This window comes from Leuciscus leuciscus (genome assembly GCF_965113295.1).
Source record: "Leuciscus leuciscus genome assembly, chromosome: 7".
NCBI classification, from domain to species: domain Eukaryota; kingdom Metazoa; phylum Chordata; class Actinopteri; order Cypriniformes; family Leuciscidae; genus Leuciscus; species Leuciscus leuciscus.
Genome location: NC_138731.1, coordinates 24,735,244 through 24,759,241, shown reverse-complemented (window position 1 = coordinate 24,759,241; position 23,998 = coordinate 24,735,244). Strand labels below are relative to the sequence as shown.

Genomic DNA, 23,998 nt, shown 5'->3' with positions numbered 1-23,998 from the left:
GCCAAGGACGAAAAGAAACTTGAGGTTGTGAACAAGAAATATTGTATAGCTGAAAAGAATAAAGCAAAGATACACATTGATTTATCAAGATTCATATAGTAATCTTTAGTCATTAATAATATTTGACTGCTCATTTGGTCAACTAATAATTTGTATTTATTTTAAAGCATGTTTACAGTTTTATGTTTCATAACTTGCAAATCAATATATATGTCTGCATTTCCTTACATAATCTGTTAGAAAAATATATAAATAAATTTGTCATGTTTTTATAGAAAATATATATTCCAATTCTTGCTCCAAATATTGAAGGCTTTTAAAGCCAAAATAAAGAGCGTATTTACAGGTTTCAGTGATTCTCCATCCCAGAGCACCAACTGCACATTGTGCACAGGTCCTTTATTTGACACCCAGTTCAGCTCACGAGTACTTTAGTAATGAGCTAATAAGCCCAATTCATGCATAACAATGGGAAATAAGCATTTACTGAACCTGAATGATGTTAAAGCAACAGGACTGGCTTTAAACTGTTCTATAAAACATTCAAAAGACATTTAAAGAATAAATCCAAAACGTAAATCTTTTCATTGAAAACTGTCCTGTTAATATTGATGACATTAACTGCTGGAAAGCCTAATCATTTAATACTGTCTATGAAAATATATTAGCCAATATGATAAGCTATATTTCTTTTACTTTACAGTGGTCGCACTCATGTGACACTTTGAGGAACCAGTGACAGACAGAACACTGTCTCTGACACTACAACACAATTGCATAGAAATTCCGGATTTCACACATGCTGGAGAAACACACTTACTGTGGATGCAAAAGATAATGAAATATGGTGTCATATCATGTGATTTCATGATTGTCTTTTGTCAGTTTCATTCCATGAAAGCACTCTGATTTAATGAAATGATTTTAATTTCAACCTGTAAAAAGACAGTATTTTGCGCACATCTAATCACTGTTAATGTGTAGACAATTTCTTTTAACCTCCACACAGTATTATGTATAATTTGATTAAAAAAAAAAAATTAATAATAATACTTTTATTATTGTTAAAAATATTACTAAATATTTTAAAATAAAACCATATGATTGAAAATGATACAGTATAGTAATGTTTTTGTACAAAGTTTGAACTGATTTAATACCAAGGTAGTCACAAATTGTGAAACAATGCACTTCACATGTGGTTAAGCACATGTGGTTGGTGAACCAGTTTTGCATATAGGAACATTGGTATATAAGGCAAACGTTACCATGCTGAACTCACAGTAGGATTCATTCCTCGCACAATGATCAGAAAGGTACTGACTTTTAATCATTTATGTTAGATAATTCATCCAGTGTTATTTTTTTTTTTTTACTTCTTTTGCTACAGTTAAAATTCAAATGCATCAAAAAGTATTCATGCTGTTGATGGGCTAATAGGTTTTAACTTTTCTTTTTCCAGGGTGTTACTGAGAGTTTTGGGGCAGCAGTCTCCTGTCTGAACACATCTCATCTGACAGATGAAGTGATTAGAAGGAGTAAGCGAATGATACTGGACACGCTGGGAGTGGGATTGCTTGGAACCAGCACTCCAGTCTTTAACATAGTCCTTCAGAGCAGCCAAGTAAGAATGCTGTTTCAATAGAGGGATATTGTTAAGTTAACATCCCATTATGTCTGTCTCTTATGCTCATTTCTTTGATCATTTATAAATTAGAGGCAGCAAGCACTGGAAAACAGCAAGGTCTGGGGAAGACCAGGAGTATCTCTTCCACCTCAGTACGCTGCCTTTGTTAATGGTGTTGCGGTAGGTCATTTTAAATACTCCCCTTCAGATACTCTGGTATGAACTTGTGATAAAATCAATAATTTCTGCATAATCAAGATGGTCCTGCTAGATGTATTCTCCCAGATGGGTCAGATGGGTGCTTGATAATGGGATGTGTTCCTGTGCTATTAGGTGCACTCTATGGACTTTGATGACACCTGGCATCCAGCCACTCACCCCTCTGGCGCTGTGTTACCGGCTCTCCTGGCACTGGCTGAAACACTGCCTACTAAACCCTCTGGCCTGGAGCTGTTGCTGGCTTTCAATGTAGGCATGGAGGTTCAGGGGAGACTCATGAGGTTTTCTAAAGAGGCTCATAACATTCCCAAAAGGTAAAATATTTTGTACAATTATGTACTTTTTAAATGAAATCTCAAAATATATCAATTATGGGCCCCATTTTATATATATATATATATATTTTTTTTTTAAATGTGACCCTGGATCACAAAACCAGTCATAGGTCGCACGGGTATATTTGTGGCAATAGCCAACAATACATTGCATGGGTCAAAATTATAGATTTTTCTTTTATGCCAAAAATCATTAGGATCTTAAGTAAAGATCATGTTCCATGAAGATATTTTGTACATTTTTGTGAGTGAATGCAGCACGATCGCCAACATAAATGGACAATTTTAAAGGCAATTTTCCCAATGTTTCGATTTTTTGCACCCTCAGATTCCAGATTTTCAAATTGCTGTATCTCGGCTAAATATTGTCTTATTCTAACAAACCACGCATCAATTGAAAGCTTATTTATCCAGCTTTCATATGATGTATAAATCTCAATTTCATGAAATTTACCCATGTGACTGGTTTTGTGGTCCATGGTCACAAATAGACTAATCATTTTAAATTTGAGTAAATGGCTGAAACTTTGATATTTATGGAATAATTAGAGGTACTGAATGTAGCATGCAAGTGGCAATCTATATAACCTATACAAAAAACAACAAAATTGCAAATGATCAAAAATTTTTTATTATTATTTCTTATTATTATCAATGCTGAAAACAGTTGTGCTTAATATTTTTGTGGAAACTGATATATTTTTCCCCCCAGAATCTTTCAAAAAGTCCTTAATTACATAATTTGAAATAAAAATCTTTTGTAACATTATAAATGTCACTCTTGACTAATATAATGCATCCTCGCTCAATAAAAGTATTCATTTTTTTCTTTTTTTAAATCTGACCCCAAACTTGAATTGTAGTGTACATTTCCAATTTGAATGTGTATCAACTAATTATCAATTAGGTATATTTAATGAAAAAAGAAAATATTTAAATTGGCTTTATTCATAAAATGCAAGCAGAACTATATGACTGTCCACACCTTTACTGTTTTAATTAATAAAGTTTTTTTTTTTTTTTTATGTATTTATTAGATATTTATTCTGATTCATGTGTCCCTCTCAGATTTCACCCGCCTGCAGTTGTTGGGGTTATGGGCAGCGCGGCTGCTTCGGCTAAACTTCTGGGTCTCCCAGCAGCCCAGAGCGTAGCAGCTCTAGCGATAGCCTGCTCATCTGCTGGAGCTCCCATGGCAAACGCTGCTACTCAAACCAAACCTCTGCACATGGGCAATGCTGCCCGCGGGGGTCTGGAGGCCTCCCAGCTCGCTCTCCTCGGCCTTGAGGGTAATACACAAATTCTGGATCTGGCATCAGGCTTCGGGGCCTTCTATCCAGATTATGTCCCTCACCCACTGGCTGAGGTCACCCCCACTTCTCAGTACAGGTGGGTGTTAGAAGACCAAAACATTGCACAGAAGCGCTTTCCCGCACACCTCGGCATGCACTGGGTGGCGGATGCAGCAATAGAAGCAAGGGCGACATTTTTGAATAAATACCCAAATGCAGATCTCAGTCAAATTAAGAAGATCACACTCAGAGTGCCCTCATCCAGATATGTAGACTGCCCTTTTCCAGTTAGCGAACACCAGGCCAGACACTCCTTCCAGTTCAACTGCTGTACCGCACTGCTTGATGGTCAGGTCACAGTTGAATCTTTTAGCAAAAGCCAGATGAACAGGAGTGCCCTTAAGGAGATGCTTCTGAAAGTAGAGTTGGAAAATCCACAAGACAATCATTCAAGCTTTGAAAAGATGTATTGCGAAATCGCCGTAGAGACAACACAAGGGGAAATGTTCAACGCACGCTGCAACACTTTTTACGGTCATTGGAGGAAACCACTGAGTCATGAGGATCTGGTGAAGAAGTTCAGGGCTAGTGCTTCAACTGTGCTGACCCCTGATGTCGTGGATGGCATTATTTACACTGTAGACCGTCTGGACACAAACCAAGACTGCTCAATGCTTTGGTCATATATGCACTTTAATAAGCACATGATGCACAGGCATGAGCGTCGCTACTCCGCTTTGGCTTGAATTATTGTGTAATGTCATTTGCATTATTCAGGCTAAAAGCATCTTGGTAAACCACTTGTCTTATTGAAACCTGTTGACTGTCATGATCCTAGCAAACATTTGATGGTAAATATGATAAATCTGTAAATTCTGATGAGGTAAAAGTTAAAAGCACGAGAAGCACTGTACTATTGTGATTGAAATTTCACAATAGTACAGTGTAGCTTATTGTAGCTAGCCTATTTCTGCAATGTCAGATTTTTTTTTGTAAATACACAGAATTAAGTAACAGTGCTCTTTCGTCAGATGTAGTTTTTCCCAGAATGCATAAAGTCAAAGTGAAAGTAACGAGAGAGAACAGAACAGCTCCTTTCCTTTTTACACTTCTGAATGAAAGGTTTCAAATCAATTTCTTCTTTGGATTTTATGTCACCGTGTTTTCTGTTCTGTTTTTTATTTTCTGTTTTAATATAAATTTTTACAATCATTTATCAAGCTGAATTTTCAGCATAATTTCTCCAGTCTTCAGTCACATGATCCTTCAGAAATCATTCTAATATGCTGATTTACTGCTCAATAAACATTTATTATTATCCGTGTTAACAATGGTAGTGCTTCTTGATATTTTTGTGGAAACATTTTTCAGGATTCTTTAATGAATAAAAGGTTCAAAATAAAGGCATTTATTTAAAATAGTGGGGTTTTTTTGTAACAATGTAAAAGTTTTGATTCTCACTTTTCAATTTAATGCACTGTTCCTGCATAAAATTATGAATTTCTTTCCCTCAAAAATGATTGATCCCAAACTTTTGAATGCCAGTATGACTTTTGTGTATTTTGAGAAAATGGAGACAAATGAAATTTACGTAGCTTCTCTGCGACGCTCAGAAGCCATCATAAATTTTGATTAATAAAATAAGGCTTGGACTCAATATTCATCTGTAACAAAGTCTAAACTTTCTTAATGAGACAATTATATGCTTATGTTTATTCAGACACTTGTACATGGAATCGCTACATAAAACATTTTGCAAGAATTCAGGCAAGTTTCAGCACCTCTTGTACCATCACTCCAATTCCATCAAATATTTCATGTAGTGGAGCTTTGCACATGAAAGCAGAAGTGGTGACGATCCTATTTTTCTCATCAACATGAGCCTCATTCACGTGCTTACAGATGTGCTTGCAGCCAAGCTGAGAAATAGCTTCCGCAGTGTCTGGAACATCTGGATACCTGAAAGCCAAAGATTCAGACAGTATGCCTCAATTCTCTCTTTTTATACCAATATCAACATTTTTGTGAACAATATGGCAACAGTAAAAGATAATTGTGTATAAAAATACATGGTTTTGTATAACCAGAGCTAGGCCTTTTCTGTGGTTTCCATGTTTTTTTTTTGCCTGTTCCATCACATTTGCATCCTATTTTGCTAAATGAGGACAAATTATTTCAATGCTAATTAATGATACAGTACCATTCAAAAGTATGGAGTCGGTAAGATTTTTTAAATGTTTTTGAAAGCAGTCTCTTACTGCATTCTTATACTGCCTCAAAAATCATTTCTTTATAATAATCTTTCTTATTATTATGAATGTTGAAAACAGTTGTGCTGCTTTTTTTTGTGTTGAAACCATGATACATTTATTAGGATAATTTGATGAATAGAAAGTTCAGAACATGGTTATTATAGTTAACTACACTCACCTAAAGGATTATTAGGAACACCATACTAATACTGTGTTTGACCCCCTTTCGCCTTCAGAACTGCCTTAATTCTACGTGGCATTGATTCAACAAGGTGCTGAAAGCATTCTTTAGAAATGTTGGCCCATACTGATAGGATAGCATCTTGCAGTTGATGGAGATTTGTGGGATGCACATCCAGGGCACGAAGCTCCCGTTCCACCACATCCCAAAGATGCTCTATTGGGTTGAGATCTGGTGACTGTGGGGGCCATTTTAGTACAGTGAACTCATTGTCATGTTCAAGAAACCAATTTGAAATGATTCGAGCTTTGTGACATGGTGCATTATCCTGCTGGAAGTAGCCATCAGAGGATGGGTACATGGTGGTCATAAAGGGATGGACATGGTCAGAAACAATGATTACCATTACACCACCACCACCACCACCAGCCTGCACAGTGGTAACAAGGCATGATGGATCCATGTTCTCATTCTGTTTACACCAAATTCTGACTCTACCATCTGAATGTCTCAACAGATATCGAGACTCATCAGACCAGGCAACATTTTTCCAGTCTTCAACTGTTCAATTTTGGTGAGCTTGTGCAAATTGTAGCCTCTTTTTCCTATTTATAGTGGAGATGAGTGGTACCCGGTGGGGTCTTCTGCTGTTGTAGCCCATCTGCCTCAAGATTGTGCGTGTTGTGGCTTCACAAATGCTTTGCCGCATACCTCGGTTGTAACGAGTGGTTATTTCAGTCAAAGTTGCTCTTCTATCAGCTTGAATCAGTCGGCCCATTCTCCTCTGACCTCTAGCATCAACAAGGCATTTTCGCCCACAGGACTGCCGCATACTGGATGTTTTTACCTTTTCACACCATTCTTTGTAAACCCTAGAAATGGTTGTGCGTGAAAATCCCAGTAACTGAGCAGATTGTGAAATATTCAGACCGGCCCGTCTGGCACCAACAACCATGCTACGCTCAAAATTGCTTAAATCACCTTTCTTTCCCATTCTGACATTCAGTTTGGAGTTCAGGAGATTGTCTTGACCAGGACCACACCCCTAAATGCATTGAAGCAACTGACATGTGATTGGTTGATTAGATAATTGCATTAATGAGAAATTGAACAGGTGTTCCTAATAATCCTTTAGGTGAGTGTAAATCTGAAAACCATTTTAAAAAAAAATTATTACTTGAAATAATATAAATGTTAACTGAAATAAAATCAAATGTAAAAAAGCTTAATGTACTTATGTACTTAAATAACTAAAACTGAAATAAAAATGTATAAACTATATAGACATTAAAAAACGAATAAAAATGATCATTTAAATTTACTACAATTAAAATGGAAAATATAAAACTAATCCAAAATATTACAACTATAATATTATCTTAATGACAGTAATGCACTGGTTCAAAAGAACAGCATGGAACAACAAATGGAAATATTGATCTTTTAAAATATTATAAATGTCTTTACTGTCACTTTTAATCAGCTAATGCATCCTTGCTGGATACAAATATTTATTTCTTTAAAAAAAGAATCTTTCTGACCCCAAATTTTAGAACAGTAATGTACATGCAAACTGAAGCCTTTCAGTTTTCTTAAAAATATTGTAATTCACATGATTTCAACTTGTTTACCTATCATCTTTGTCATGGCCAACAGTAACTTCGCAGCCAGGGAAAACCTTCGCTGCCAGCACAGGTGAGATGCAGCACAAGCCAATGGGCTTCTTCTCGGCATGGAAGGCCAGCAGCACTGTTTTAACCTGCTCATCGACCAAGCAGTCTTTGCCCTGGACAGCCCAGCTACACAGGTTCTTGGCTGCTCCAAAGCCACCTGCAAAATCAGTTCAAAATAATAGTAAATGAAATGTTGAGCTGAAGAGTGCATGGAAATTCTTCCATAAGTGGCCTCAATAAAGGCAGTGTGCTAACCAGGGAAGATGATGGCATCCAGATCCTTTACACTGAGCTGCGAGAGGTCTTGGATATCACCCCGGGCAAGTCTGGCACTCTCCACGAGCACATTTCTCTTTTCCTCTGTTGGAGAGCCTTTCAAGTGATCGACAACATGCATCTGATCAGTGTTGGGTGCAAACATCTTGACCTGTGGGAAGGTTAATCCTGTTACCAAAGTCCAAGACAACATGAACGATCAATGCATTACATGATATTATTTACAATGTAGGCTGAGAATTATTTGAAACCAGCAACACAGATGTTATAAATAAACTTATATTTAATAGTTTAGATGGACTACTTCATTGTCAACAGTAAAGACATTGCAGTGTTGCAACTTGCCACTAGGCATGTGCCGATAAACAGGATTACAACACACTTTCTGTTTCTGAACAACTCTATTTAAATGTTTCAAACAGCCCTTCAATTTTTTGTATTCGCAATGGTGCTCATCACAGCACCAAATACTTCAATACTTAGTAGGCTAGGCTATTTATTTTTTTTACTTAAACTTAAACTTTTTTTTTACTTTAACATTTTTACGTTTTAATCTGGACTCAAGCATGCACAAGATATTGATTGAAAATGTTCTAATTCTTTAAAAATTTTCAGTAACACTTTACAATAAGGCTCCATTTGTCAATTCATTATTTAGCATAAACTGGAAATGAAAAATACTTCTACAGCATTTATTAATTTTAACATTTACTAATACATTACTAAAATTAAAAGTTGTACATTTTATGTAGGCTTCCTAAGCTAACATGATCAAACAATGATCAGTTGTATTTTGTAACTGACGTTAACAACGAATAACTAATGTAACAAATGTAGCTATTGCTCATTATGAATATAAGTTAAACTAATGTTAACTAATGAGACCTTATTAAGTGTTACCTATTGTTACTTATAATTCTTTAGCACTTATCTGTTTGAAACATTTGTTTACTCTATATTTTTTTTTTATTTGGACTGTTATGTTTTCATTGTATACTATGTTGTTCTTTTTTATTTAAGAAAAAGTTACTAAACATGTTATAGGATGACATCACTTTGCAAATTATTTCAATATCTTGATAATACCGTATACCATGATCAAAACTTACATACATGAGAATGCAGAGTATCACTACGTTTAATGGATGCCAATTGATTAAAACAATGAATAATGATCTCTGTATTAATTATCTTGAGCCTGCTGAAATGTTCCTATAAATAGATTTTCTTTCCAAGTGTGCATTCTGAATAATAAATAGGCTAAATAATGTATCCACTAACCTGCAGCAGTCCTATGCTCGTCTTCTCAGTGTTTTTCTCTTACTTACATTTTATACCTGTTGAGTTCAAATAGTTGAACGAATTTGACTAATAAAAAGGATTGCAACTTTAATAAAAAATAGTTGAATGAAATGCTCGCGAGGTGCCTGTAATGATGTTAAATAGGCTAAAAGATATTTAATTAATCTTAAACAGTAACGCACACACCGTAGAGGAGAATGACAGTCAAATACTTTGAATATAAATTAAGCATTTTGGGCATAAACATGTAAATAGTAAAAAGATTAACACACAGAATGATTAAACTATTTAATCCACATAATTATAAATGTTCGTACTGGTGTTATTCATCTGTTCTCATACACTTCAGCGTCGCGGTCATTAGTTTAGACGAACACTGACACCCTGTGGTGAAATAATGGCGTCTTTTTAACAGCCGCTGCTTTCTCAGATCGGCTTGGTTTGGATTAAAACTTCATGTTCCGATGAGTTTGGAAAATTCTGCACACAGTAAACATCAGAATCCCTTCTCCTGTCAATAAAATTTACAAATTTTGAAATCTTATTGCGGAGACTCATTTTAGGTGACGTTTGTTCAACTCATTGACCACATTAGCCAACATTGAAAGTAAACATAACCAAATAAGTGAGATGTACTATTTCCAAACGGAAGTGCATCACAAAGCTCAGTGCAAGTGGTCCATTATCGTGATATGAAATTGTGTTACTGTCACATGCCTAATAATTACCACCAATAACAATGTAAGAAAAAGACAACTCGTCTTTTCACATCCATTCATATGGTTGTGTGATTTTCCGTGTTTAAGTAACGTTAAAGGTACAATATGTAAGAATTTTGTAATAAAATATCCAAAAATCACTTGCACAGTGTGATATATTTCCTGTAGTTGTGTTCGTACAATATCCCAAAGATTTTTAATTTCAGAGAAATTCCAATTTTAAATAATGGCTCGTCCATGTTCACTTGTCGCCTGTCAATCACATAATACCCGCGTTATCCCTGGATTCTGCTTGTACTGCCATAGTAACCATGGCGACAGACGTGGACAACTGCTTACGTCTAGCGGCCCGCTCACTCACATTGTTGTTGTTTCGTTCAAACATTATGGACCATGGCAAGCAGACTTTGGGACAAAAGGAGAACTAAAACGAGAATCAATATCAGCGATGCCATCATTAGTGTCGAGATGCCGAGAGCTCCACCTCCCTGACAAACTTCGACTTGACAGAGACACCTCTCTTGCATGTACTTTATTAGACAGGTGAGCAAATGTACATCAAACTAATCAATGTTATATAGCTCAACATGAAATGTTAGAATATGATCTGTATGCTATTCTAATGTTGATCTAGCTTACTGCTGGTCTCATACAGCCAACAAACTAACACATAGAATAACATTTTAACTTTCAACACACTCAAATGCAGTTTAGTATGTATGATAGTGTAGACAAAGTGAAACAGCGCTGCGTTACCTCACAAGTTTCATTCGTCTAATAAACTGACCTGTGTGAGTAGTAATTCAGTGCGTGCGGGTAACTTAACTTAGTTAGGTAGAATTAAATGTCCTCATTCCTTTATATCCGCGGGACTCGAGTGTGGCGCTGATATCTGTCTCACATTAGCAATCACGACCTGCTTCATACCACAATCATGTTAAAAACATCAATGTATATTCACTCATCCATAAACATTATTAAATCCTTCGGCATGACAAGTTCCATAATTCCGCTAATGCGTCATCAACCTACGCCTCTGTTATTGTAAGAGGTTAGCGACCCCTAGCGGCGAAAAATTACATATTAGCATACTGTCTATGCATATTAGCTATAAGTGATCTGATAAAATTAGCACCAACTTGACAAACTATTTATTGCATTTCTCATGGATTGTGTTCTGTTTTGAATGTCTGCATTATTGCATTATATGCAGTGGAGAACAGTAGAACTGATAGTTGAAGGTTCACATAAACTTACAGTAGCTTGCTGACGGCTCAAATGAACCAAAACCGCAGACGCCTCGTGGATTTCACTACCATCGAACACACCGCACCCTGCCAACACTACAGCAACACGCTTTCCCATGTTTATAAACGAAACAAAGTGGCTAATTCAGTGAAGACAGCAGTGAACTTGAAAGGTTACGAACACCCGGGGTTCGTGAATGAAGAGGAGTGTATGTTACGGCGTCTCTGCTCACTGCCAATCCGTAAACGAAATGTTCTTTTGAGTCGAATCTTTTCAATGAATCTATTGAACAGTATGGAGTCCATTCGTTCTGAGTAAACAACTCCCTGAGTTACCGTTTTTGTGCTTATGTGTTTAAGGAAAAGCTTTGGAAAGCTTAAAAAGAACGTAATAGGGTAATAGAATCGCTGAGTGCATTTTAACAGGCTCTTTATAATGAACTGTTCTAAAGAACCGATTAGTGAGTCAGACCACTCATCACTACAAGAGAAAGGACTAGGCATCGGGGAACTTTTATTTTGAAATGACTCTAAAACGAGTCGTTTCCGTTTCTGGTCAACTCAGTTGACATACATGCATGAAATCCAGCATAGTTAGTTGTGGTAGGTTTATCCATTAACATATCTAGATATCGTGGGTGTTTGAGTAAATAACATTACATTCCTTGATGCGATTACGTTCGTTATATAGTCCACTTACTGAGTACTGTACTGGGCACGATTCATTAATTCTAGCTAGCTTGCTAGCTAATAACCTTTCTGCGCCCACCACCTCAACACAAGCCAGTCGTCTGATAATGGCAGGATTGTATCGAGCTCTTCTAACATCTGCCACCACTGTCACAAAGGTGAGATTATTTCACAGCAGCCACGTTGAATAAACCGTGATAATTTTTGATAATTGCACACACTAAGAAAAAAACGTTGAATATAAACTTTTTACAAATTTAATTGCAGAATCTGACACAAGCCACATCATGTCGCACTAAATTCACTAAGAGTCGCATCCCTCCACAGGTACGTGACAGTTCAAAATGTAACGTTACATGCATCGTTTTATTTCTAAACCCACCTTAAAACATATATTTTTCCTACTATTTTTCCTGACCCCTGACTCTATGATCTGATTTTTATGTTTATGTATCTCTATCTATTATGCTATCTATCTCAGTTTATTTTTATTGTTTCTATGTTTCTATGTCGTGTTTATTTGTACTTTATTGTAAAGCGACCTTGAGTTTTCTGAAAGGCGCAAATTTAAAATAAACGTATAATTATTATTATTCATCTGATTCAGTTTATTTAATGTAGGAACATCACACCATCTTCTCGTCCTTCAGGTATTTGAGGAACGAGCAAAAGAACATGACAAGTACGGTGGTGATCCAGAACATCCACATAAATTACACATAGTGACACGGGTTAAAAGCACAATGAGGCGTCCATATTGGGAAAAGAAGGTGATAAAGAGCTTGGGGCTAATGAAGGTGGGATGTGGTCTCCAATTTTTTTTAATAACTTTATGAAATAGTATCACACTCAACTACAATGTTATAGTTAAATACATCTTTTCTCCAGGCGCATGAACCCCGTGTCCACAAGAACACCCCTTCAGTGAACAATCTACTGAAATCCATTAAGCATCTGGTTAGGTATGTTGGACTTTTGCATTTCATAACATTTTTAAATCAGTTGATGATTGCTGACCATTACAATAAACTTACCTATTGAAATATTCTTATCTGCAGGATTGAGCCGCTCAAGCTTCCGTATGGACTACCTGCTGAGGAGGACATGGCCAACACATATCTGAACAGCAAAGGGGAGCTGGTAGTGAAACGTCTCCTGCAACCACTTGAGCAGAAGGCCATTGAGTCATAGAATTTTTCTTGCCTACCATGTGTTGTGTATTTGCTATTTGTTAAATAAAGGTTTGAATAAATTGATCTTCTCTTAATTACAAAAGCATGCATTTCAAACCTTAAATCACTCTGATGATGTAACCTTAAAATCACTGGTATGTTCAGGGAGACAGTTTTTTTCCAGTGACGAACAGAACAGGCATAATTTTTTTGTTTGTTTAATGACAGGGTTCCTAAACATTTTCCATTTCAAAATGTCATACTTTTCCAGACTCAAATTTCCAAACCTCTCTGTAGATTTTCAGACCATATTTAAAGTGCCCCATTATGCTTTTTTCGAGTTTTCCTTTTCATGCAATGTGTAAAGCAGCTTTCTGCAAAGTTCTGAAGACGAAACAGCACGCGATAAATAAAGTTGTTGTTTCTCAAAAGAATCGACTCTGAACCGCCTAAACGAGTCATCAGGAATTCAAATCTTACTTCTGTGACGGCTACACGTCACTGGGTAACACATTTGCCTAATGCCCACCTATGTTTTATGTTGTCCGCCCTCAAACGCTGTAGCTGGTTTGTGTGTTGTATGTCTAGAAGACGTAGTTTTCTGCTCAGCAAAAGCAAATTCTCTTTGTAAACCCTTTCAAAGGATGAGGATATGAAGAGTCTGGTTAAAATTACCACAGCGATACAACAGCAGTATAACCTTTTGACGAATGCTTCTAAAATCTCCATGAGATCTAAATGAGGTTTACAAAACGCTTATCCATTAAAGACGGGCAGTATCCACTTTATAAGCAAGTATGATTATTTATTGATGTATACATTTTCTACCGGGTGTTCAAAATATGTAGTTTTGTGTTTTATATTGTGTAGTTCTCCGGCTAACCGGCAAACTCACGTTAATGTCACATCAGTCATTCGGCTAACGTACGCACTATTATTAATACAGTTAATGATACAGTTCCCACATGTGCACCACAATAAATTAGAAATATAATGGGTTTGTTGATGGACATGCACTTGTTATTAATGCTGATGGTGAGGAATTACAGCAGCAACTTCTCATAATGTACCTCAATCTGAGTAGTGCATCACTGAGAAACACTGAGTCGTGCTCGAGTCATCCTGGTGAAGGAGATTTGGGTTGAATAACTAGTTCTTCCAATGTTTCATCATCGGACTCGCGCTCGGATTGATATGGTAAAAATCAACGTCATATGGTGCGTTCAAGTCCTCCTGGGAAGTTCGTACTTATGAGGTGGGAAGTCGTGTTTACGACGGCAGGTGCGTTTAAGTCACTTTCTTCGGAGTCAGATGGCGGTGTACTTTCTCTTAATCAATGACACAAAAATACAGCAAGGTTAGCATTTTTCAAATATTGCCAGTGGGTGGAGTCAGGCTCTGACCAGGGGTTTAGTTACCCTTTAAACTCTAGTTCTAGAAAATGAAGAACTAAGATTTGCATATGGTGTGCTTTGCTTTTTTATGTTTTAGTTCATTTTTGAAGCCACTGCAAACTTTATTGTAACATATTACATTGTTATTTTATAATGCTATAATATTCTGTGCAGGCAATTAGCTTACTGCGCTGTAAATAAAAAAGCCTGACAATATCACTGCTAATATCTTTAAGTATTGTGGTATTCCGCCATGTTTCTCACTGACACGCCCCCAACTCGTAAAGATCGGGGCTTAAAGAAAATCCCGAGCTCCCCACTCGTATTTACAACATTGTGGTGGCGTCCATGTGCGTTCAACTCATAAATACGATCTATACAAATGACTAGAACGCACCAATAGTAACTGTCTTTACAGTGTGTAATCGCTGAGCTTTAGGATGCCTCCGGAGCTGAAGTTCAGTTATGGTAATGTGTGTTTAGCTTCCGACAGGCACTGTAAGCGGTCGACCAATCACAACAGTTTAGGCCATCTGGCCAATCAGAGCAGAGCAGGCAGCAGAAAGGAGAGATTTAAAGAGACTGAATCATCAGACGATTCGTTTGAGAATCATTGAAATATGTGGTGATGTACAATGTATATTATGAGAAAATGAAAGCGTTTGTTGTAGGAGATCTCCAAAGCAAACTTAACCAAAAAATGGTTTCAAGACAGTTATTTATATCCTTTGCTGTAGTGTCAGTAGGAAATATCAGTTTACATTTCCAAACTTTTATTTTGCCATTGTAATAATCCAGTGAGATTTTTATATGCATAAGCAGTCTGACAACAGCCGGTGCTCCACACAGAGATCCGATTTCACCTTCATCGAGTCCATCTGGGATTACATGAAGAAACAGAAAAAAACTACTAAATCCAGAAGAACTGTGGCAACGTCTCCAAGACGCTTGAAGAAACCTTCCTACCTGAAAAGCTATGTGCAAGTGTACCTGGACAACAGCTGTTTTAAACACAAAGGGTGGTCACACCAAATATTGATTTAATTCAGTTAATAGATGCTAATTGATAAATAAAATCTATTTATGACATTATTTTGGAAAGCGTCCTCACTTTACAGCATTTTTACAAGTGCCTAAAACATCTCACAGTACTGTAGCTTTGCAGGAAGGTTTCTTCAAGCATCTTGGAGACATTGCTGCAGTTCTTCTGGATTTAGTCTGTCTCAGTTTTTTTCTGTTTCTTCATGTAATCACAGACAGAATCAATGATGGTGAGATCTGATCATACCGGCTCTTGTCACTCCTTATGCATACAAAAATCTCACTGGATTACTAAAATGAATGGCAAAATGAATGTTTGGAAATGTAAGCTGACACACAACAGCAAAATATATAAATAACTGGCTTAAAACAATTTTTGGGGGGGTGAAAATACTAAAGTGCCTAAGACTTTTGCACAGTAGTGTATATATACAGATTTTTGCATGCACACAATAAACCTTTTCGTGCCCTCGAGAAACTATTCACATGCACACAGACATTTTTTGCATGCTTACAATTTACAATTACAATTTCTAGTTTTATATACTATAACCCATGTCCTTTGTGTGTACCTGCCAGCTTACTATGAAGGAAAAAAGCAAATATGCACATGAATTAATAGAAATCTAGGCCCATTTGCTCAAAATTTGGCTTTCCTTCGGGTAGTACCTCTAATATCAAGGCCTAATGTCCAATTTAATGTATCCTCTGTGGCGGAGGAGAAACCATGACACGAAATGGGCTGATGGCACAAACTGGTCAGTGTGCATTGTCCTATTTGCCAAGTACAAGGGTCTATAAAAAAATAAAGTGGTATTTTTAAAGTGGCTTTCATTAGGCCAGTACATTATATTTCAAGGCCTTAGGTCTGCTTTAACACACTCTATGGGGGTCAAGAAACCACACCGTGAAATGGGCTTATGGTGCAATAGGTGGCTCAGTGTGCATTGTCTATGCTAAGTTTAATGGTTTCTCGTGCACACACGAAAGTCTGCATTTTTTTTTTTTTTGCAAAGATCCTTTTAGTGGCTCTGTAATACGGTGCTGAGAATATCACGAGAAGAAACCCAAAATGCTTATAACCTGCATTTTTGCATAATGAAAAAGTGCACCTTGAATTCAGTCGTGTTTGACAATCACTAAACAGCTGCCATGAAAACACACTTCTATGATAAATTTATGTTCATACATTTTTTATTTTCTATTAAAGAAAACTAAATAGGGGCAATAGTCTGGAAATGCAAATATTTTCCATACTCTGCTTTCTTTTTTTTCATACTTTTCCAGACCTCAAATCAAATTCCATACTTTTCCAAACTGCGTAGGAACCCTGTAATGAGTCATGTACTGCTACAAAAGAAAAAAGCCCGCACTTCTTTCACATCAATGGGAGAAAGAGGTGACAATTCTTAGTGGAATACAGAAGCTTGCTTCCTTGGCACTTTATTGATGCTCATTGAACTGGGCTTCAGTCCATCAGAGGCAGAAATATTAATTTTGTTTTTTTGCACCATTGTTTCAAAATAAGCTTCCGGTTGTTCCGTCTTGCAGAAACTCAATCTTCCTCAATTAATAAGAGCTAAAGAGAGTGAACCTTCACTAGTATGATGCTCCATACAAATGTTTCACTTCTAAAACATATGTAAAGGAATATGAATTAACTAGGTGGTATTTGGTTATCATAACGATAATGATCAAACATAAGACACAAATCTTGTGAGAGACACAAATTAAATAGACACGGCAATAAAAACAAGTGATCACAAAGAGGTGTTACAAGACTTAGGACTGTTATGTTGGAAGCCCTGAGAAAGACGGAGCTTGATGTTTTGGTCCTCTAATCCTCATCAGATTCAGAATCCGAGTCATACCCTTTGCCTCTGATGGTCTTTTTCTCCACCTTGGTGAACTTTGCCCCTGACTTCTGCCCAATTGTTGGTGGCTCCAAAATATTTCCACTAGATTGAGAAAAGATACAAATATAAAAGCAGTTTGGTAAAATGATAGTCTATATAAATATACCATTTAAAGCTGTGGATCTCTCAACCTTTTTGTCTTCAAGGTCCCCTCATTGTCCACAATATTTGACCCCCCTCACAATTTCAACCTGATAAAATATTTTAGAGTTTGGCCTAACTAGAAAGATGTATATTTTCTATAAAATTAACCAAAAAGAATATCTTGATTTTATGTTGTATTAGCTTATTTAGTCTTTTAAACATTTTTAAGTCACCTTGAGGCCCCCTGGTTGAGAACCACTGATTCAGAGGTTTTGGGTTAGACATTTTTTTTTGTTAAAAGATAGTAATACTTTAATTAATCAAGGGTGCATTAAATTGATCAGAAGTGACAGTAAAGACATTTACATTATTAAAAAATGTTTTTTTTTTGTTGTTGTTTTTTTTATAAATGCTGTTCTTATCAACTTTGTATTTAATAAATAATCTTTGGAAAAAATGATCAGTTTCAACACTGATAATAATAAATGTTTGATCAGCATTTTTGCAATCAGCATAATTATTTCTGATGTCACTAAAGACTGAAGTAATGATGCTAAAAAGTCAGCTTTGCCATCACAGTGATAAATTACATTTTAAAGCAGCACTCAGTAGCTTCGGGATTTCTTCGCTGTATTCTCGCTTTTTGCTCGCAGGTTTCTCTCTAGAGCTCCCCCCACAGCTTCGGAATAGATATTTGACAACACTGTTGTAAAAACTCGTTGTTGATTCTCAGACACCAGAGGCTATAGATTAACGACATCAAAGCAGATGGGACGTTCTTTAAAACGTCTTCTTCATTCGGGTTCGGACAGCGTGAGGGAGCGCAATAATGACAGCATTTTAGCAGATTTCTTTTGGCCGTAAAGCAATTGTTTACATCGCGAGACCTGATATCACGCGAGACTTCCTGACGCAGCGGCCGGCGGCCCGCCGGCTCAAAGTTGCAAGTGCGTATTTTCCGCTCACGGGCACCAGGGGGGTGCGAAACGACCACCATTCAACCCGAAATAAGTAATATAACCATTCCAATGACTCCGAAGCTGTTCAGTTAAGGTAAAAAAAGTTACTTAGTTCACCTTTAAAATATATTTAAATAGAAGAGTTTCCTATTTTAAAAATAAGAGATAAAATATGAGTCTTAGAAAATGTATAAATTAGAACTGTCAACGTTAACATCCAATTAATTCAAAATTAAAATCCTTAACACATTAAAATGAATTAACGTAAATGTGAAATTGCATTATTTACTAAAAATGATATAGTCGGGAGTTTATCACACTGACCATCTACAATGGGGCAAGCACCTGTAACCCCGGTAGGCGGAAATTTCTATTCAAACTATTTAACCCGATTTCGCTTCTCTGTTTGCAATTAGATCATTTTAGGCTGCTAAACTCCGGGAACGTTTTCAGTCCAATTTTCTAGGAAGTGAATTCATTCAAACAATCAGTCCAAAACAGAGCTAATGTAAAGTTTGTTTATAATTTTAACATTATACCAGCAACCCTGGCTATGTTCATGGTGAGAAAGAGATTAAAAAAAGAACAAGCGCCTAATCAATCTGTTTATTTAGCTGGATATAGCAGATGATGACAAAATAAACACATTAAACAAGATAAATGATGTATGCTTAATTTCATTAGAAGTATGCGTTTTAATCGCACCATACATATACACTTATCAGGGTTCCCACACCTTGGTTAAATTCAAATTCAAGGACCTTTCAAGGACTTTCCAGGCAATGTTGTTTTCGTCAACGATGACGATAACGAAATTATTTCGTTGACGCACCTTTTTTTATGACGATAACGTGACGATGACTAGCTAACAATGGCTCTAAGGTGACTAAAACATGACGAGACGTTTTCGAGTTTTCGTTGACGAGACGAGACGGAACGAAAATGATTTTAAGTCTGACGTTCACAATGCATGTCATTTCTGCCTATTTTGCGTGAAATCTGTCTGTTTTGAGCTAAAAAAGTAACAGCAATGCTGCCGCTTCCTATCCTTGTTTTGGGTACGCCCACCACCCGGCTGCCGCCATGCCGTGCACCAGATTCCACACAACAACAACACACCTGCGGCTGCGGCTAGTCACTCGCCACACATCTTCGATATGAGGCGCCGGACTGGACAAAAGCGAAACGAACTGCGCGAGCGAGCGAGCAGTGCGCGAGAGAGACCGAAAGTGCGCGAGAGAGACCGAGTGTGTCTGCGCGCGAGAGAGACCGAGTGTGTCCGAGCATTAGTTTAGTAGGCTAATTGGTACAAAGTAATATATCATTATTATATAACTTAGATTATAACATAAATTATTATTTAACTAATTATATAATAAAGCCACAATTGCCAAAGTAAGAATGTTTTTATTCCTGGCTTTTTTGGAGTAAAATAGTGATTCCACTGTTACCACTTTATCTGTGTGTAATGTTGTAGTAGCTCAAAGTTTTGCTGTTTAAACTGTAAACCATTCCTTTATTACTGTGATTACTGGTGAAAATAGCCAATGTGCTGAAATTTTAGAAGAGCATCAATTCATGGAAAAAATATAACTTGAAATATGGGGATAAAAGGTTTCTGCCCAATGCGACAATGAAGTAGCCTACAGCAGGGAACGGCAACTGGCGGCCCGCGGGCCAAAACTGGCCCGCCAGCAATATTTTCTGGCCCGCCGGATTATTTTGGTAGTCCTAAATGCTGCACAAAACTCTTCCACTACTTGAGAAAAGCCGTAGTCGCGCGGCGATTTCACCGCCGCATACTGTGTGAAACGCCCATAGGGAATCATGCGGCGCGGGATTACATTTTAAAGTATAACTGTGCGTTCACACCGGACGCGAATAGCGCGTCAAATTCGCGCCTGCCGCGTCTAGTTATACGCTTGACCACTTTGTGTCCGTTCGCGCGTCAAAAGACGGTAGCGGTCAGAACTCTGGTGTACTTTGGACGGAGCGGGCGGTCTGACTGACATAGCCCACTCGCACTCCCGACATCTTTTGACAGCGTATCCGCACTTAATTCTGACCACCTGTACACCTTCTGAGCTGTTTGGTACTGAAACCATTGTCAGTCAACAACATTATTTTTTTGCAAGGATGTTTGAAATAGTTCGGCAGAAAATAGCCTACTTCATTTCGTCAGTAGGGCAATATGATTTTCGTTTATGTTGCTTAGAAATTTGAGTGATAGGCTTTGTCTTATTTAATTTATGTTATTTATATTTCTTTCTTTTTTTCTGTGGCATTTTTTTTCTCTGCTGACAGTACAATGTTAAAATAGCCTACTATTTATATTGACACGAACACAATTTTTGTATAGCATTTATAATTATTATAGGCTACTTAATCTCCTTCTTTCCGTTAGAGACATTTGAATGTGAGATTATGGAAACGAGATCTAAATTTTGTGGACCCGTCAGGTCGGGAAATAAAGCGGGGGTAACACCGAGTATATTTTAAGCGGTTGCGAACCTTGTGGGAGCGGGACTGAAAAAAAAACAGTCCCGCGCAGACCTCCTTAAACCTTAGGTGTGTATGTGTGTGTCCCCGAATAAATAATAATAATAAAAAAGGAATAAAGTTCAAAAGTCGGACTGTACGGAATGAGGCATGATTGCTATTCACACCTTTATTAAAATGGCTGTAATCTGTTACCACAATAGTACTTGATCTGTTTAAAATGATTTCCTTGATATATGCATAAGGTGTTAAATTAAAAATCCAAATTAAAATTTGTCTAATAAATTTTTTCTATTTTTGATCTGAGCACAATCAGAAAATCAGAAAACCCGTCCTTATTCGTTTTTTTTTTCTTTTTCATTTCAGTTCAGGAAATAAATAATGGAAAAACCAGTCGTTTTTCATCTTTTTATTTTTGGTTTTATGAATGATCCACGGACGGTGACGGACACATCATATTCCACAATTATAGGCCTATATAAGAGTATTTAATTTGTATCCATAGGCCTACTCCGTGTAGCTGGCCCGCCATCTACTGGCTAAAAAAAATATTGGCCCGCGGCCAAAGTTACTTGCCGACCCCTGGCCTACAGCTTGGCAGCACTGCATCTCCATCAATGAGAAAGTCTAGTTTATTATGCAAAGGTTTTAAGGTTAACTGTTGTTTTATGAATTGCAACACTTGCTACAACCTGTCAAACCTAAGCCCATTTCCAATACTTTTTAACCTAAATTAATTTGTTAAAGACTAGCCTACTTTTTTTTTTTTTACTAAAATTGACTAAAACCTTTTTGTGTTTTCGTCGACTAAAACTTGACTAAAACTATCAAGTTTATAAGTGACTAAAATGTGACTAAAGCATTTTCGTCCAAAAGACTAAGACTAAAACTAAAAGGGCTGCCAAAAACAACACTGTTTCCAGGTCCAATACCCTCAAATTCAAGGACTTAATGTGGGGACACACATACATACATACATACATACACACCTGTAGTTGATGATACTTGAGCAGCCCAGTCTCCACTCCAGCATTTCGGTTGGAAACTCATCTGTGTTGCCCAGATCGGTGAAGCCCACAATGTAATCCTTAGTCTTCCCATCCTTCACCAGAGCCAGTGTTGGAATGACTTTAATCTTCAGCCTCTCCGTTAGGAATGGAGCCTTCTCAACATTCAGCTTGATGAACTTTGTTTCCAGATGTTTCTTAGCCAAGATCGCTAGGTGCTTGTCCAAAATTTTGCATCTTAAAAAAAAAAAAAACTCTAAAAATAGCTGTATATACAATTGATTCATAACACAAGGATGAAGGGAAAACAAAAGAAAACAAATATATCCTCAAATACCTGAAGGTAGAGTCTCTGTAGAAATGGCAGACGACACTTTTGCTTTCCTTCACCTCAGCAAAAAAATCTCTCTCACTTGGGATCTCTCTGTATTCACCATGTCCTTTAGATATCCACTCCTGAGGACACACACATACCACAGTTTACAAAGTTTAAACACATCAATAGGGGGAATCTGACCTGCTTCAATGCACTAATAAACACCTCATGTAGATAATTTATTTTGAAAAAGCATTTTAATAATAAACTTGAAAACAAGCTCAGAATTTAGAGCTAGGTTCTTTAAAAAAAATTCGAACACCCACCTGCTTCTGTTTCTGAGCTTTCTTGAGGGCCTCGAGCCTTCTCTCCTTGAGCCGCTCCAGGTCATCTTCATCCATGGTCTGCAACTTCTCCAGTTCTGCATCCAGCTGCTCTTCCACCATCCGTGCCGACTGCAGCATCTGCTGCTCCACAGCTTTCGCAACAACATCCATTGACTGACTGGCCATTTCCTGTTAGACATACAGCACATACTGGATGCAATTACTTACAAATAATCAACTTAAAAAATTAAATAGTTAATTTTGATCAAACAATGATTTACTTTTACAAAAAAGCTACTTTTTGAACTTTTTTTTTTTACACAGCAAAATAACTGTTGACCACTAAAGTGCATACAGCAAGCAATTTATTTAACGTTAGCAGAACAACTGCTACTTATGTGTGAAAAGGTGTGGCACACGTTAGTCAGTAGTCGTCGGGGTTTTGATGGGCATTCTGTTGTTCGTACACAACAATGGAGGTGCTGGTGAGTTAGTCGGCCAGCGCTTGACTACAACAAGCATGCCAACTTGGCTTACCTTCTCCAGTTCCCATGTCATTGTCTCACCTACAATTGCTGATTTAAAAAGACAATAAGCTCTTGTAAATAATGACTGTTGATTTTCAAACGGATATGTGGGGCTTTGCGTCAAATCGTGCTAATGCTAGCGTATTGCTGTAGCTTTCAAACACTGTGGTAACGGCAGCTTGATCGCCAACAAAGACTGTAGCTGCTAGCGTAGTTAATCGGCAAGCGACACACACTCTCCAGAAAGCAACAACAAGATAGTGATCATTTAACTGACATACAATTTAAAATGTAGAGTTTGTAGAAAAATATGTTACAGAACGACACTTACCAAGTCTGTAAAATGTCTAGAAGGCGACACAGTGACTGACGCAGGGTTTACGTAGAGGCGTCGTCTGATTACGTCATGCAATCGTAGCGCTCTCTACGCATTTCAGAAGGAATATAAAATACAAATATCTATTGTATTGTTTTTTCATAAAATTCAGTGCAGATGTAAGTCACAAAGTTTAATTCAACTGGCAAAAATCTCACGTCATTTATTTTCTGGCTTACCCTTACAGACATTTACCATGGTAACCTTATAGTTACACTTTATAATATTAATAACTGCAGTATTTTGCAACATTACACAAAAGCTACATTTTAGAAATACATTTTAAAAGTATGTGCAGGACAATCGAAACAGTAATATAATATATATGGGAAGTAGCTATAATATGCTTTAAAATTTACATTATATCAGTCTATTTTTTTTTTTCTTTGTAAAATTATTTTTTAAATTTATGTTTGGTCATATTTAATCAATGATTATCCTCTATTTAAATTTTGACTCTTCGTTTGCTCCATCAGAATATTGAATATTAATTAATTTAGCAGATTTCAGAGACAAATGCCTTTTGATTTTATCCTTTCTTTAGGAATCTTATTTAATTAGTTTAAGA

At 36.9% G+C, this 23,998-nt stretch overlaps 4 protein-coding genes across 6 annotated transcripts; 2 read left to right on the top strand and 2 right to left on the bottom strand.

The window, feature by feature from the left end:
• Window positions 1-1,195: 1,195 nt before the first annotated feature.
• On the top strand, window positions 1,196-5,130 carry acod1 (aconitate decarboxylase 1). The gene is made up of 5 exons (XM_082175593.1): window positions 1,196-1,316; window positions 1,463-1,624; window positions 1,718-1,807; window positions 1,961-2,160; window positions 3,250-5,130. Exons 1-5 carry the CDS (start codon window positions 1,305-1,307, stop codon window positions 4,217-4,219), a joined length of 1,434 nt encoding a protein of 477 aa, XP_082031719.1. The 5' UTR covers window positions 1,196-1,304; the 3' UTR covers window positions 4,220-5,130.
• Window positions 5,131-5,132: 2 nt separating this feature from the next.
• LOC309502939 (glutamine amidotransferase-like class 1 domain-containing protein 3, mitochondrial) lies at window positions 5,133-11,380 on the bottom strand. 2 transcript variants are annotated; one of them, XM_082175610.1, is made up of 4 exons: window positions 11,134-11,380; window positions 7,835-8,006; window positions 7,538-7,736; window positions 5,133-5,432 (listed from the first exon to the last, which is right to left on the bottom strand). In XM_082175610.1, the coding sequence occupies exons 1-4, from the start codon at window positions 11,239-11,241 to the stop codon at window positions 5,237-5,239; spliced, it is 675 nt and encodes a 224-aa protein (XP_082031736.1). In that variant the 5' UTR covers window positions 11,242-11,380; the 3' UTR covers window positions 5,133-5,236. The 2 variants fall into 2 exon arrangements, with proteins under 2 accessions (XP_082031736.1, XP_082031737.1); XM_082175611.1 differs by lacking the exon at window positions 11,134-11,380 and adding an exon at window positions 10,238-10,671.
• A 273-nt stretch (window positions 11,381-11,653) lies between these two features.
• On the top strand, window positions 11,654-13,065 carry mrpl30 (mitochondrial ribosomal protein L30). Its single transcript, XM_082175617.1, has 5 exons — window positions 11,654-11,971; window positions 12,081-12,140; window positions 12,464-12,610; window positions 12,702-12,775; window positions 12,872-13,065. Exons 1-5 carry the CDS (start codon window positions 11,792-11,794, stop codon window positions 13,002-13,004), a joined length of 594 nt encoding a protein of 197 aa, XP_082031743.1. The 5' UTR covers window positions 11,654-11,791; the 3' UTR covers window positions 13,005-13,065.
• Window positions 13,066-16,596: 3,531 nt separating this feature from the next.
• On the bottom strand, window positions 16,597-23,486 carry txndc9 (thioredoxin domain containing 9). 2 transcript variants are annotated; one of them, XM_082175606.1, is made up of 5 exons: window positions 23,386-23,486; window positions 22,528-22,716; window positions 22,223-22,341; window positions 21,868-22,122; window positions 16,597-17,378 (listed from the first exon to the last, which is right to left on the bottom strand). In XM_082175606.1, exons 2-5 carry the CDS (start codon window positions 22,711-22,713, stop codon window positions 17,258-17,260), a joined length of 681 nt encoding a protein of 226 aa, XP_082031732.1. In that variant the 5' UTR covers window positions 22,714-22,716; window positions 23,386-23,486; the 3' UTR covers window positions 16,597-17,257. The 2 variants fall into 2 exon arrangements, with proteins under 2 accessions (XP_082031732.1, XP_082031731.1); XM_082175605.1 differs by lacking the exon at window positions 23,386-23,486 and adding an exon at window positions 23,065-23,222.
• Between the last annotated feature and the right edge of the window lie 512 nt (window positions 23,487-23,998).

Excerpts from the sequence above, each read along its gene's own strand:
- LOC309502939 (XM_082175610.1), bottom strand. The coding sequence starts at position 11,241 with ATGGGAAAGCGTGTTGCTGTAGTGTTGGCAGGGTGCGGTGTGTTCGAT. Across the intron at positions 7,737-7,834 it reads GGATGCCATCATCTTCCCTG|GTGGCTTTGGAGCAGCCAAG; the intron begins GTTAGCACACTG and ends CTGATTTTGCAG. Across the intron at positions 5,433-7,537 it reads GGCCATGACAAAGATGATAG|GTATCCAGATGTTCCAGACA; the intron begins GTAAACAAGTTG and ends TTTGGCTTTCAG.
- txndc9 (XM_082175605.1), bottom strand. The coding sequence starts at position 23,085 with ATGACATGGGAACTGGAGAAG. Across the intron at positions 22,342-22,527 it reads AAGCTCAGAAACAGAAGCAG|GAGTGGATATCTAAAGGACA; the intron begins GTGGGTGTTCGA and ends GTGTGTCCTCAG. Across the intron at positions 22,123-22,222 it reads TACAGAGACTCTACCTTCAG|ATGCAAAATTTTGGACAAGC; the intron begins GTATTTGAGGAT and ends TTTTTTTTTAAG.
- mrpl30 (XM_082175617.1), top strand. The coding sequence starts at position 11,792 with ATGCGATTACGTTCGTTATATAGTCCACTTACTGAGTACTGTACTGGG. Across the intron at positions 11,972-12,080 it reads CTGCCACCACTGTCACAAAG|AATCTGACACAAGCCACATC; the intron begins GTGAGATTATTT and ends ATTTAATTGCAG. Across the intron at positions 12,611-12,701 it reads AGAGCTTGGGGCTAATGAAG|GCGCATGAACCCCGTGTCCA; the intron begins GTGGGATGTGGT and ends TCTTTTCTCCAG.
- acod1 (XM_082175593.1), top strand. Across the intron at positions 1,625-1,717 it reads TAGTCCTTCAGAGCAGCCAA|AGGCAGCAAGCACTGGAAAA; the intron begins GTAAGAATGCTG and ends TTTATAAATTAG. Across the intron at positions 1,808-1,960 it reads CCTTTGTTAATGGTGTTGCG|GTGCACTCTATGGACTTTGA; the intron begins GTAGGTCATTTT and ends CTGTGCTATTAG.